The following is a 15830-nucleotide window of genomic DNA, read 5'->3' as shown; positions in this document are numbered from 1 at the left end:
TCCTGTGTGCCCACAGAGACTGGGAGGTTGGGGCACCGTCTTTCTTGATGATTATATTTCAGAGACAACTCCCGGGTCCAAGTCTTACACACATTCCTGTGTGTGAAGCTGGCAAGAGGCTTTTGGAAAAGATTTACCTTTTAAAGGGGCAGGGAAAGGGAGGGAATTTACAATTATATGTTTTCTAGGTTGAATGTTCTAAGAAAAGGGAGGTCAGAGTCTGGAGTCGGGAAGAGCCTGTCTAGAGCTCAGTCAAGCTGAGGCGAATGTTAAGGTGGTCTTCATCACCTCTCTTGATGGAAGATCTTCAATGTGTCCTTGGCAATTCAACTTTCCTAATCCCAAAGAGTATCTGTGTTGCTTTTGTGACCCAGCATCATTTACTTTTCTTCTTGTTCTCATACCTTGGGGGGCACCATTTTCTGCCTCACTCACAGTCCAAGTAATTCACACAGAGTTAACTCACCCCCAGCTCCAGAGGTGATCGTGTGACTCAGGCCTGGCCAATCTGAACAATGCATTCCTCAGGCCATAATGATAGGTTCAGAAATGGGCATGTGACATATGACAGATAATAGGACACAATGAAACTTCTGCTGGGAGCCACTTGGGAAGGACATTTACTTTCTTTCTCTACTTGACTCCAAAAATATATATTGCCTCATTGTGGGAAGAGCTTGTCTGATAATGGGGCCAAAGGAGAGAAAGCAGGAAAGAGGCCACAAGAAAATCCAGTGACATTGTTCAAGTCCCTGTATCTAATCTACCCACTGGAGATTTTTAGTTACCTGACACAATACATTCTCTTTGTGCTTAAGCCAATTTCCTGCTGTGTTTAATTAAGAATCCTAACTGGGATTAATCAGAGTCTAGCAAGTTTATCTCAAGGTCAGATGTAATTAATGTCAATACCAATTTTCATAGAGATATTGAAAGAAAGCTGGGATTTCCCAGTAATACGTGTACTTGTCAAAAGTTAGGGGATGTGCTCTATAAAGCAGAAGTAGTTTTAAATAAATCTGTTAATTTTATAAAGAAAAGGGAAATAAAATCTTCACTCTGCTCTATTTCAAAGGCAAAATATACAATTTGTTGACAAATCACAAATTACTTAGGATTCACGTAAAATTTATGGTACACAAGCCTCATGAGTAGCTACAAAGTCAGGGAGATCTGATTACCTAGAAATAAAGCCTCCTCATTTATTAATTGACTTATCACTTTGCTTTAAAAACAATTATGTATTTTGAAATTTGGAGATAAAGCATTTTCTCTGAAATAGGATTTTCCAGAGGACAAATATAATTTCAATTGTATTTTTCTGGAAAATGTTTGGTTTCTTAAAATATTTACCCTGCCTCCTTTTTTAGTAACAAAAACTAAAATATTGTTTTAGTCAAAGTGCTTTTTACCTATTTCATTTCATTCTTCAAAGTAATCCTGTAAAATAGAAATCATTATTATCCTGATGTCACAGATGGGCAAACCAAGGCTCAGAAAAATCCAGATCCTCTGGTTTCAAATCCAAAATGACATTTATTTTGTTTTTTTGCTTCTCTGGCTAGCAAGATTCAAGTTATAATAAACAGTGAGATTCTTGCTTTATTAATGAAAACTGTTACACTGTTACGCAGATATTTGCTCAGGCCAGGGGCCAAGAGATATTGCTTGTCTTCTGCCTTAATTTAGCAGGAAAGGAGCAAAGCTTTTGACTCCCAGGAGAGTTAGTTTTCTACTTGGGCTTCTCTACCTGAAGTTTCATTTGTTATATTGGTGAGTACTGCCCTAGATGAGGCAAAAACATTTTAACTGGTTGGTAAGAGCTTAACACCAGGGAGTAGCAGCAGAGGAAATATAAACACAGGTCTAAATATTATTTCTGGTCATCATGGCTTTGCCTAACATAGACGGAATTTAGAATCATTTTCTGTATTTTTTTCAGAAAACGAAACTTCTCACTAAGGAAAAAATATTAGATTGATGTCTTGATTAGCAAATTGTAAGGGGCTGTGGGTAGATCTTCACAAAACATCTGGAGTAGAGCACGAAATAGTGGATGATCTTCTGGGCTCTTTGAGATTTTGAAGGGTTGAAGGATAAAAGAAGACTTTAAAAACTGAGAGCAAAACTAAAATCCAAGGAAGAACAATTTGATAGAAAATAGATGCCCCTCATTTTACTCTGGAGCTATTTTATATCACTATAATGTATATTATATATGTATTTCTTATAAATTAATTAAACAAGTTTGCCTATTTACCTATATTTCTTCAAAATAGAGTTATAGTGACTTATACAATAGGAATGAACATTAATGCATTGAATGATAATGATAGTATTTTAGTTTCTACTTTATATTTACTAACATTGCTTTTTTCTGTGGATTTTATTCTTTGGGTCCAGGAAACTCCCTTTCCATCCTTGGGGCTGCCATTTTGTATTTACTAATTTGGCTAGTTCGATATCTCCTAAGGAATAAGTAACATCCAGAAAGATAGTGTTGTGGGATTCCGGGATCACATGGTATGAATAAGAATTTTGGTACTGTTACTAAAAGAGCAGATTACTCTGTTTTTGATTATTTAGTAGATTTGTAGAAAACCAGGCTAACTAATGAATGCCTACTGAGTCTAGCAACATAAATTTGAAAAGATAATAGAATTTAGGAGTTGATATAAGGGAAGCTCTGTCAAACTCTATGGGGCAATATTAGGAAAAATACAAATGAAGACTATTCTTGAATACAAATACATTATTGATTTTATGCAACAGAGCTTATGTGTAGCATCTGTTTTGGGTTCATATCGATTTATGCAGAGCTAACTATAGATAACTTATTAAGTGAATGGCTTATCAAGAACTTATATTTCTTACCTGTGAAACTTCAAAATCTGCTTGGAGATTGCCAGATGCTAACCCACTTAGGAGGACAATTTCATTTTCTTTTGGCTGTTGGACATTCATGGAGCTGATAAGTTTTGGAAGATCTGGTGAAACGTTGACCAACTTCTGTAGGGCAGGAATCTTTATTAGTTTAGATGATTTCTTTTCACTTCCAAAACGCTACTCAGAAACTTCTTTGTTTGCAAAAATAATTTACTCATAAGTGTTCATACTACAGATTACATAATCTACTAAGATTATTACTAGAAGAAATTTCATAAAATTAAAGCATAAGCATCTAGATTGGAATAGAAAATTTAAGCTTTAAAAACTGCTTAGTTGTAATTTTCCAAAGTAAATATTTAGTATTAATAATTACTATCACACTGTATGTATAAATAGTACTTTGGAAAAATTTCCCCTCTTAAGACCTTGAACAAGATAATTGTCTACTAATAATCTTCTGTTATAATAAAGTCAAAATAATAAAAAATTATGACTAACATTGATTCACTCTGATTATATACTAAGCACTAGGCTAAAAACTATATGTATGTTAAATCTTACTTCATTGAATCCTCACAACAACCCTGTATGGATTAAGCACCATTATTGCTTTCATTTTACACATGAGCAACCTAAGGCCCAGAGGAGATTAGTAACTTGCACAAGTTCATGTAGCTAAATCAGTGCCAAAGTGTTTGCTCTTAGCCATAGCAGAAGATTGTCTCAAATGACTCACATTAACACACACACCATTTTTAGATGCCAACTTGCTTTGGTCCTCCCTGCTCTCTCTTTGATGAACTCTGTACCATAATTCTATCAAATTAAATTATCTGTACAATTTCTTTTGAAAATCTCTCAGTACTACACGGATGATGCTATTTGGAGCTTGCTGAAAATGTGTAATGGGTAATCTGTGTGGGCAGCTGGGTTTGAGAAGTTTCAGGTGCAGTGTTGTCGACATAGGAGTGACTGAGTAATTGCAGATCTACTGTTCCGATAGTCAAGCTGCAATTGGTGTGCTGCTAGACATAAAGAGTATTATACCAAGCGATGAGCTCCAACCATCGTCAGTGTTGTGCATGGAATCACAATCGTACCACGCCACTTAATTCTTCCCATTGTATCAGCAGGCTCTGACTCCAGAGGACCGAGCATACTTTCAAGTCCTTGCATGTTTTTGAGGATTTACATCAGGGTTCTCACAACCTTGGATGTGCTTGGGAAATTTAGCTGCTACAGGATGCAAAAAGTTCAAGCCCCGGATGAGTGTAAGACAGGGAAACCAAGGTTAAAGATAAAACATTTGATGAAAGCAGCAGGAAGATGTGAAACTGCGAGACAAAGGGAAAGGCTGGCTGGTATCAAGCCAGTTTTGGAGAAATCTCAGAAAAATCATCCCGGACAGGGTGTTTTAGAGTATAGAGGAAGGGAAGAGCAGAGAAAGTCACTCTGAATCACGGATGGGCAAGAGAAAGTGAGGCTGCTTTGACAGTTCTGCCTACACGGGAAAGAAAGCAAGCTTCACAAATGTAAGAATGAACAGGAAGGTAGCAGGGAAAGGGCCAGGGAAATGAATGGGCTATGATGAAACCATCTAAAGAGTCTCCTACAAAATGAGCATCATTTGCAGATGAAATCATGTTGCATAGCCCTTGTGATGAGCTCCTGGACAGCTCGAATTCAAAGTGTTACCTGCTGCAGGTGCTCTGTGCTGCATTCATCCTTGTTCACATCCAGGTTCACAAAGCAGACCTGGGAAAGAGGGCAAAAACAGTTAATTAAGGTAAAAACCCAACAGGCCTTTTAGAAGAAAGAAAGCAGGAATCAGTTTGGGGCAAATGATTTGAGAATCCTATGCAGTTTAGATAGTTTGGCAAAGAAACAGTCATTTTGCCTTTGGGCTTCTATGTAGATCTCTGACACACTACTCAGCCTCCTACTAGTCCTAGCAATTGTCCTCTTCCTTACGTGGCCCAACACTAAGAAATGTCTTGGTGTATTCGAGACAATGTAACAACAAAATCTTTAGGTTTATGAGGTGTTACTGAATCTCATGGAATAGGAAAAAAAACTTTGTAACGCTCTAAGCCTCTATTTATAATTGCAATGAGCAATCTCTCAATTTTTCTCCTTATTCTTCTCACTTCCTGCTCCCTTTCTCTACACACTTTTAATAAAGTGCATAACAAGTGGATTTCTCTTTGCCTCATTGTTTTAGTTCTTTTAATTTATTTAACCATGTTATGTAATTGGCCTCTTTGTTAGCCATCTTTGATAAATGTCTGAACAAGTTAGTCTAAAAACAATAGCTATATTATTAAATAATAACCTTGAACAGCAATGAAAGAAGTGCATACAGTCATGAGCTGCATAATGATGTTTTGGTCAACAACGAACCACATATACAACTATGGTTCTGTAAGATTATAATACTGAATTTTTACTACACCATTTTTTTATGTCTAGATATGTTTAGACAGACAAGTACTTACCATGTGTTACAATTGCCTCCTGTATTCAGTACAGGAACATGCTGTACAGGTTTATGGCCTAGGAGCAATAGGCTATATGATATAGATGTAGCGTAGGTGTGTTGTAGGCTGTGCCATCCAGGTTTGTGTAAGTGCACTCTGTGATGTTCGTACAAGGACAAAATCACCTAATGACATAATTCTCAGAACACATATGCCTGTCGTTAAGTGACCCATGACTATAATTTAAGTCCCAAACACATCACACAGACAGAAAACTACCATGGCCGTTCAAACGGGGCAATGGAGAAGAAAACTTAAGAAAAAGTTTCAAAGAGGCGAGTTATGTTTTTGAAAGATAAAAAAAGACTTCTGTTGGGCAGGGGATGGGTCAGAGAGCATGAGTGATGCTTGAAGGTAAGAAAGTGCAACATGCTGTCAAGAAACAGGGAGTAAGAGAATCTGATTGCAAAGTAGGCCTAGAGAAAGGGAAGTGTTAGAAATAAGGTCTGACTAGGTTTGTGTTAAGGAGATAATGTGAATGAGGTTTTACGTAATATTATGCTAAAAATCATCCAAAGGCTTTTATTTGATCATACAATACTCGAACGTTAATTATCTAGAATTTAGTTAGAAGTTTGAACTTATTAGATGCCTGCAAATACATGTGGTGTTTTCTGATTTCAGTTACTGTTTGGGGTCATGGTTTCTCACAGTCCATCCTTTTTTTTTCTTTGTGGTTAAAAAACATAATTGAAAGACTTCATGAAAGGCTTTAAACGTTAAAATAGTTTATGCACTGCTGAAATGTAAGATCATTACTATTTTCTTCCCAAATAATGGGAGATTTCCTCAAGTCTCATGGGCTCATAGGATAATCCTTGCAGCGCGTCCCCGGGATGCAGCATCTGCTTGTTCAGGATAACTCGATGGGCACTAAGGATCGGGAAGGGCATGAGAGGACCCACACTCTCATTCTCAGGTTCTTTTCCTCTTGCTTAATAAGTTGGGGACATGGGGAGGACCTGGACATGAGTCCTTTTGCAGACAGTGCAAATGCAGCATAAATAGTAGATGGAGCTCAGAAGCAGTTCATGATCTAGAGCAGTTTGAGAATATTCATACAATAATTGAAACTTTGCCCTTGGAAAACTAGGTCAATATCCACTGGTACTGAGGGACTTTTAATAACATGCAGCTAGGACTGCAGTTATTGAATTGATGAGGTGATTTGCCATTCACCTTAAGGAAAGTCCCATTACCTTGCCCCTGGGCGTCAGAAAGCTCTTATTATTCTGCATCACAGTGGGAGAGGGCAAAGCAGAGACCAGAGGCTGAAGAAGGCATTTGTTAGAATGATTTGTCTGCCCTCCAATATTTTCTTTAGTTCTCTGAGGATGAACTCTCTTTTCATGCATTCTGGGCTACAATATGAAACTCTGCCTACATCTAGAGTTCATCCTACACATCTGCTAGCTGGGCCAAGACAGGAACAAAGCGAGACGCAAAACGACCACTTGCTCATACTTGACACACATATCTTTCTATATCTTGGTGGGAGAGGATGATCCAAGATTTTTGGAGGCCTGATGTGCATACAGTTTGGAGAGACCTTATTTAAGAAAAGGAATGACAAAATTAAAAATTCTAAATTAGATGTGAAGATGAAAATTTATTTATTTAGAAGGGAAATAGAAATCACAACAAAACTCAAACTTAAAAAGGCTGAAAATACCACAAACATTAAACCTTCCAGAAAAGGAATATTTTAACTAATCAACTGCCCAGGACACTTCCATAATACTTATTTTTTACATTTTTGGCTATATATTCTTTATCATCTCTTCATATGAGAGCAGTTTTGAATATTTTCTCTAGAGAAACTAGAAATATAAGCCAGTCTTCCTCTACTATTGTTGATTGAATTTTTTTCAACTTCCAAATTTTTATTGATAATATCTTATATGTTTTTCAGCTGATTGTCAAATTCAGTGGGAAACTATTATATAATTTCTTTCACACATGAGTTGTTATAGGCATGCATACTCACTTTTTGTAGTACTATTATAGTTTTGTACTCTACAGATAAAAGAATTTGGATTGATTCTCTTTTGTGTGATTACCATAAAAAACCATGCATGGTGCTTTTATAATTTTCAATGCTGTGTTGTCAAATGAAAGCCTGCCAGGAGAGAACTTCTGGTTAACTAGGCATCAATTAGAACCCAATCTTGTATTTAAATTCTATGTGTCTGATGACTGGAAGGATTTTACATAAACTAACTACCAGCATGTAAATCTCATTTTTTCTCCTCTACCCACATATAATATTTTTGGTATCAGGAACTGTAGGATACGCTCATATGGTGGTATCCCTGACCCGAAAACTTTGTGACACAATGTCTGGTTGAGTCGCCACTCTCGATGGTAGAAGTATTCCTGCAAGTCATTCGTACGTGTGGATGGCTAGCAATCACTGAACTGTACGTGAAAGTGACCTCAAGCCACATAAATATGTCTCATGTAAACACAACCCCACTCAGTTTCCCTTGAGCCAGATCCCATTAATAGCCACTCCAATGAATCTCAGCATGAGGGCAGATAAGATGCAGTAGGAATCTAAATGGAATGAGACAGTTGTAGTTAAAATATCCTACTTTTGAAATTTTCACAAAAACATATAGCCATGTGAATACATTGCTAGCTCCTGTCTGGGGGCCTTGGATGGTGGCCTATGTACCTAAGAACCCTGAAACCTAAGTCTTGATAGTTTTACTAATATCGTAAATCCACTTCTGGAGAAATGGTCCATGTGGCCTGATTGCTCTTAGCAAATTTTCAGTCTCTATGACCTTGGGCTGTTTACTTGAGATTTAGACATCCACTAATGTTGAACTCCAAGTAGAGAATACAGGACAAGCCTCTGGTGGGTATAGGTTAGGAAGTTTTGATGAGAAGACTAAGTTTTCTGTGTCTCCAAGGTGTGTGGTCTTGGTGCTCTGTGTTGAGAAGACAAACAATACAAGGCACTGCTCTTGCCCTCAGGGAGTTTTGATCTGTCTAGAGGCAGGATACATCTCTAAAAAAAAAATAACAAAATAAAAAAATATATGGGCTGTGTGTGCTGGATAAGGGAGTTGGGAGAACTGGGTCGATAATAAATGACATCCCAGAGAAGCCGGGATTTGAGATGAGCTTGGAGCGCAGGGGGGACACATTTAAAAGCAAAAAAGGGAAAATTGCACTAAAAATGAATGGGTGCTTTTCCCCCAATCAGCACCTGTTGATCAATGACCTGGTAAGAGGCTCTGCATTAAGTAGGAGGTGAGGAGAAGGAGACAGGGGCAGAGAAGTCTGAGGCAGGAGGTGCTTCCTACAGGGACTCCAGGAGTGAGATCGAAGCTGGCAGGCAGAATGCCTTTCCTCTTACACAGTGAACACCAGGTATCATTCAGGAGACTTTTTGTCTGCTGAGAAAAAGAGCTGGATGAAAGAGGAAATTAAAATTTTATGATATACTCTCTGTGCAATAAAGGTTGAGAGAGGCCTGCCAGTTAGAATTAGATATTAATATTTACCTTCTTATCAGTGAGTGTGCTCCATTATCACAGGACGTTATGCAGGAAACTTATGGTAATGGGAAGGCAGCATAAAGGTTTTCTGGGGGGAGCAAGGAGGGTTAGGGTGAGTGTTATGTGTGACTAACTGAGAAAGCCGGGGAGATTCTGCTTTATGGTCTATGAGCTGGAGGGCACCCTGCAGGTGGGGAGGCTGGGGCTGTGCCCCCTACACCAGCCGGGGAAGGATAAAGCACAACTGCCGCCCTGACCCTTCACCTATGTCCGCAGTGATGCTACTGAGTTATCTGTAAAATGCCGAGCGAACAAATCCAAATATGCCAAATGACCCAGGGAAGGATGTTTCTTAAAGTATGTGTGTTCATGTGATCAACTTTTTTCTTGAACATACAAGTAGTATGTTCCTTCAGCTTTCACTAGGTGTTGGTTCACACGGGCAGGCCCCGTTCCTCGCTGTACCCTCCCGGCTTAGCATGGGGCCAGGCATTTGTTAGATGCTCAATAAATTCTTCTTGGTAAATACATATGAATAAATGATGTGGCAGCACTGTCTCAGGTAATAGTGTATAAGAGAGGGACACTTGGAATAACTATTTCCCTTATTTATGTGATGAATTCCAATGCAGTCAATAAACACAATTTTCTTCCAATAAAGATATAAGGGACTATATGGATAAGTTAGAAGAGAATTAACTGAGCTAATAATCTAGCTATTGGCTCCTATTTAAGGCACTTAGATTGGCTGCTGCTTCTCGCAAATAAGGATTTGCTAAAAAATAGAGAAAGACAAAATGTTGAGAGCCATAATTGGTAATAAAGACACTTAAAAGGTGTTAACGGCTTTCTTGGAATAGAAGCTCCTTTCTCTTCACATAAAACACATTTGGTTTGCGTCTGCACATGTCCTTGTTTAGACCATCTGCAGACATCCTCAGCCAAAGCAGATGGAAACACAACATCATCCCAAGGGAACACAAACGCTTCTTTTCTTACTTAACAAAGCTAATTTTGTGGTTGTACTCTAACTTTTATACTCCAATGCTGCTCTTCTATCATTATTACAGTTTTAAAATCAAATATTGTGGGAACAAATATGGAGCATATCATGCTACTTTATGATTTTGACTTTTACATAATCTAATAAAATATTCTTGAAAACTGTTTATGCATAGCAAAAATGTAAATGTCTCTAGGCAATATGCTGGTTTCTCTGTTTAGCATGGGTTATTTAGTCAAGCAATCTCAATTATTTCTTTTCTTTATAACTCTTTTCATAAGTGAAGTTCCATGTAGGTATTTGTAAAAATAAAATTTTACTGTGATATTTTATTAGCTAGTGATATAAAATATGTTTTTTGTGAAAAACTAATGTGAGAAAGAGGTTGAGGTTAAAATCTAGTGAAACAAGACAGAATAGAATAATTTTTAAGGGGATTGGAATTCATAGCAACTTTTGTGAGGTAACTATATTTGCTAAATAGCTTTATTTGGATAAGAATTAAGTCAGACAAAAATAGTACTATTATATCAGATAAAAAAGTTTGACTTTTTGAATTGAAAACATAAAAAAACTGATGATGATGACTGTCAGCATCTAACACGTATCACATGTGGATAGCTTTATGTTTTCATGTGTTAATTTTAGTCAACATCTTAGGCTGTTCTGAGAGTCAAATGCAATCATCAAAAAATGTCATTGCATTATGCATCCACTAAGGGCCAATCACTATGCAAGAAGTTAGACGACAGCAGGGCTTTTAACCTAGAACGTGAGACCTTTGACTTCCTCTGCTGGGAATGTTTTTTTTGACTCCTGAAGTCAGCTAAAATTTTAAGGAAATCATTCTTAAAGAGATCCCATTTAGAAAATATTAACCAAAACATGATGTCAAATTGCCTTTAAATTCCAGGCACTTGTGTATTGGATTTGATCAAATATATGCTTATAGTTTTTCTTAGAAGAAAACCAATTCCTTCTTTCAGCAGCTTCTAACAATGCAGCCATCTGGCCATGTGGGATATGACAGGATCTCTTAATTTGGTGTTATCAAAATGCTGATCCACAAAGCTTCCAAAGAAAAAATTGTTTCCTTTCTTCCAAAAGACTTCTGTTAGATTCAAGACCCTGGACCAGAATTATCTTCTAAAGAATATGGCATTTTTTGCTGATTAGTCCTTTAGGCTAATGATACTAAAATGGCAATTTTTTTATCAATGTTCTGCTACCATGCTGTAGACATTCTGGAACACACTTGACCACATGAGAAAATACTGCATTTGTATCCAGTTTTTGCTTTGCAATGATTGCAGCAATCATGCAAAATGAAATATAAACTTTTACTTACACTTGAGACTGTCAAACTTCTCTGCTATTTTTTATTGTCACTGTATTTAAAAAAATCTTCAAAATATAGTTTTTTGGGATAGTTATTCAAGCCATTTGTGATAAAAGGCACAGGAAAGGTATAGAAATTTCTAAAAGATGAGAGATCTTTTAACTAAACATACATTCAGCCAATTTTATTGCTAGCCTAAAAAATAAATTAAAAAACATAAGTATGCCACTCAAGATTTGTTTTGCCACAAACATTTTAAGATGTTTGCTGTCTTAAAAGCCATTTCTTTTGGAACAAGAGGATATACTTATATGTAATGTCTGATGTACAATTGTCAGATAAGTAATACATTACATTTATTTTAGATTTCCATTATAAGTATTTGTTATTAGCAAGTGTTTCCTTCTTGCAAGTAAGTCCTAGGTAATTATTAATATTTGGACCAGATGAAAGCCAGAAACTCAGTAGACCAATGCGTTTTTATATTTCACCTGCTTGCAAAAAATGTCTGGGTCATACAAAAATAAAGTGATAACAGAAAATTACCATATTTTAAGTACATGATACCATAAGATGTTTTCCTACGTGGTTTTTTAGAACAAGCCTTTTTGTGATTTATGAGACTCTGGCATTTTCTCCAGGGTGGCTATTTCCTGCTGTCCATCAGTCAGCAATTATTTGTTGAATTCCACTCAATGCCAGTACTAGGCTGATCATGTGAGGACCTGTTCTCTAAGTTTAAGGAATACCTGCTAGACACTAATTTTTTTCTCTGGGATCAATATAATTTTTACCTCTGAGGGCCTTCAGGAACGTTAAATCAGGATTCTCCAAGTATTTGTTTATGAGAAGACAGTTCTGTTTTCCCTGACACCTTACAATCACTAAAGAGGGAATAATCTTGGCAGAAAGTCATTGTACAACGGATAGTCGTACAAATAGTTGCCGGAGGAATCTGGATGGTGATGGTGGAGCTGAGGGTGCTGGCTGAGGAAGGAAGCACGCGGTGGCTGGCTCTGCTCCCAGCTCCCATGAGGTCGTAGGGGGAAGGAGAGGGTAGCCAAGTTCAAGGGCTTGTCAATTGTCAGGGGATTAGTTGGGAGTCTTAAGGCTAAACAGCCACTTTGAGGACTAGTCTGATTTCCTGAAAGGGGGAGAAGAAAATGCAAGTGGAAATTCAAGTGCCCAGAGTAGGAGAGAAAAGAAGTGAAAGAGAAAAAAAAAAAAAAAAGCAAAACCCCAGGCAAATAAACAAACAAAACGACAATAAGGTATAACATTATGTACTGGCTTACTGCTGGAATGAACTGTATTGCAGGTTGGAAGTCTAAGCTTAAACTTTTGTTCTGCTTCAAACGGGCTTTACCACTATGAGCATTTAGCCTTCCTGTGTGGCACATCAAAATCACTTGGGCAGAATCCTTGCATTTGCATGTTCCCAGGCTTTCCACCAGCGCTAGGCAATCAAAATCTCTTGGGTTAGGGCCTGAGGATATTTATTCATTTATTTATTAATTGCTTCTATTGTTATGTATTTATTTTTTAAATATAACTTTATTGAGATATAATTTACATACCACATGATATGCCCATTTAAAGTGTGTAACTCAATGGCTTTTAATATATTCATTGTTCTCAAAAGAAGCTGTACCCATTTCCAGCCACTTTCTGTTACTCCACAGATACCTTCTCCCCAGCCCTGGGCAACTACTAATCTATTTTATATCTCTATAGATTTGCCGGTTCTGGACATTTCATATAAATAGAATCATACTATATTTATATTTTTTGTGACTAAGAATATTTATATAGAACAGCTATTTCTGAGAATGTAAAATAACTAAAATCTGTCTCCTGGACTGTAACTACTTTTTCTGCCACCCAAGTTCTATTAATATTTATTTGGTATAAATATTTATTTCAGTTTGATTATGTAAAACATTATTTACTGATGAAAACACTAAATGGCTTTTTTCTAAGCCTTTTTACTTATGTATAAGCACAGAATGTTACCTTGTTTTTCAAGGCAATGGATCATTTAATTAATGACTTCCCTGTTGTTCCTGGAAGCGTTTATGACTTAATTCATCTAAATGCGCACCAGCGTTATGCACGTTGCCTATTATCATGTGTCATAATACCAGCGAGTGATTGCAAGAGACATGAAATATTCAACTACATATACGGAAGTACAAAAAGTTATAATTGACAACAGAAATGTAGACATGTTAAAAACAACAACCATTCCTTAATCGTCATTACTTAGTAAATTTCTAAATATTAATAGTGCTGTTTGAAGGGAACTTGTGGAGCTGGAGACAACAGATCCTTTATTATTAAGACAAAAAAATAGTGGATCAGAATTAAGTAAATACCACCTTTTATATGCAGATCAACCACTTGAATCCAATGTGTAATTTCAATTTCTCAACATAATGTATGAAAGGATATATGGGTTAGCTTTATTGTAAACATTTTAAAAGATTAGTTGACAATGCACTTTTCATTGATGTTGAAAAGCTGATCAGTTAATTAACAAAAATCTTCCTCCGGTATGATGAGGTAACCCATTTTTGACTATGATATAAGAAAAGATGCTACAGACATGACATGAACAAAAATATTACATTTTAAAATTGTGTAGAATTTGGTGCTTTAACTCTTCTGCTAGGCTTCCATTAAAGATTATTCCTTTCACCTTTAAAGTAATAAAATGTCATAACCTCCAGTGGTTGCTTTCTTCCTTTTCTTAAAGTCCTATACATTTGCACAAAGAAAATGTAAAAAAAATAGAAAGTCACGTTTGTAGTCTGAATAGCTCAATTATTTTAGAGTGGATGAAAGGCAATATAAACACTGTAAATCATGGCAATAAATGATAGTGAATCTAATTTTAACATGCAAAAAAGTTTATTTACTAGACATCTAACCTGTGTATCTCATATTTTTGACAACCAAAATGCTAAATAACTCCAAATTTACCTCATGTATACTTGACTAAGTATTTTGTGCATCTTTAATAATTAAATGATGCTGCAATCCCATTGATATAAATAAAATGTATGAAAAATAAAAACTCAAAACAATTACTAAATGCACATCTTGGGTGATTCTACACAGGGATGTGGAGTCGGATTAGAGGATTTTGTCCTTGAATCTAGCTGCAAAGAGAGGAAAGGTCCTTCTCTTTTTTTGAATAGAACTATCCAGATTGACTATTGATAAAAGGCATCAGAAAGTGGTGTGTTGTTCCCCTAGGACTCTCAGAACCACTCTATGTGGCCTGTTCTAGATCTGTATATGAAGCCATTAGCCCAAGACATCCATACGAATTATGGTTCTTATGTTAACAGATTGGATTCACAGGACCTGTTAGAGACTCATTAATTTAAATTTTCTAACAGACTGGCAAATGTTGAAAAGTAATCTCCTTTTTAAATAAATGACCATTGAATTCAAACTTTCAAAAAATGGAATTCTTAGGTCTGTAGTTTCCACATAAATAGATAAAACAATTAGAGGAAAAAAACAAAAGAAAATATGAGAGGGAACATCTATTACAGTGAAAAGGATAACAACTAATCCTTCCCATTTGTTTCCTTAGACAATGATTCTAATTAATGACTAAAATGGAAGCTGGAGGACATTATGCTAGGTGAAATAAGCCAGATACAGTAAGATAAATACTGTACGGTCTCCCTTGTACGTCAGATCTAAAAACATCGAACTCAGAAGCAGACAGTCAACTGGGATTGCCAGAGGCTGAGGGTGGAGAAAATTGGGAAATGTTGGTGAAAGGGCACAAGCTTTCAGTTTTAAGATGAATGAATTCTGGAAAGCTAATATGCAGCGAAGTGACCATAGTTAATAGCACTGTATTATTTGCTTGAACTTTGGTAAGAGAACAGATTTTAAGCATCCTCACCCCCCACCAAACAGACAAACGGTAATTGTGAGTGGTGATGGATATGTTAATGAATTTGTAGTAATCAGTACACAATGTATACATATATCAAATAATCAGGTGTATACCTTGAATATTTATAATTGATACTTGTCCATTAAATATTTTTACATAATTTAAAAATTAAAAAAAATCTAAGACTTTTTGCATGATGAATACTCTCGGGTTGGTTGTTTTTATTTTTTGTCTCTGTGGGTAAATATGATATATATCTGGATTTCTGACATTTTTGTCCACTTTACTCCCTTAAACTTCATTTGGGCAATGACTTTTGGGAAAATGGCCTTCACGATTCAGGTTGTAGTTTAAGTTAGCTCAGGCTTCTTAACAAATCATGGCAAATAAATTTTGCACTTGAACTCCGGTTGTGGAATCAAGTGTTCAAAATAGATAGGAAATTCAGAAGCTTGCCAAACAGTTTATATTCTCCAACACTACCAAATATCATTCACAGCCACAGGGGAGGGAGCTGTTTTTTGCTTTTGTGAAGTTTCATGTTTCAACATTTCTAACTTTACTCATTGAAGCACCCATTAATCTGTCCTCATCGTTTACAGAAATGAAAAAAGAAGAATTCTTTGTAATACTA

At 36.4% G+C, this 15830-nt stretch overlaps 1 protein-coding gene across 1 annotated transcript in view; it reads right to left on the bottom strand.

Annotated features, from left to right (window-relative positions):
• LOC123644096 (SPHK1 interactor, AKAP domain containing) overlaps positions 1-15830 on the bottom strand; it is a 97484-nt gene that overhangs the window by 26906 nt on the left and 54748 nt on the right. Inside the window, exons 3-4 of the mRNA XM_045560273.1 lie at positions 4585-4644; positions 2875-3009 (exon numbers count right to left, since the gene is read on the bottom strand). Of these exons, the coding sequence (XP_045416229.1) occupies positions 2875-3009; positions 4585-4644 (195 nt within the window). The remainder of the gene's footprint in view (positions 1-2874; positions 3010-4584; positions 4645-15830) is intronic.

The sequence above is a fragment of the Lemur catta genome, chromosome 8 (assembly GCF_020740605.2).
Source record: "Lemur catta isolate mLemCat1 chromosome 8, mLemCat1.pri, whole genome shotgun sequence".
NCBI lineage: Eukaryota > Metazoa > Chordata > Mammalia > Primates > Lemuridae > Lemur > Lemur catta.
The sequence above is the reverse complement of the archived record's forward strand: the minus strand, read 5'-3'. Positions and strand labels throughout refer to the sequence as shown.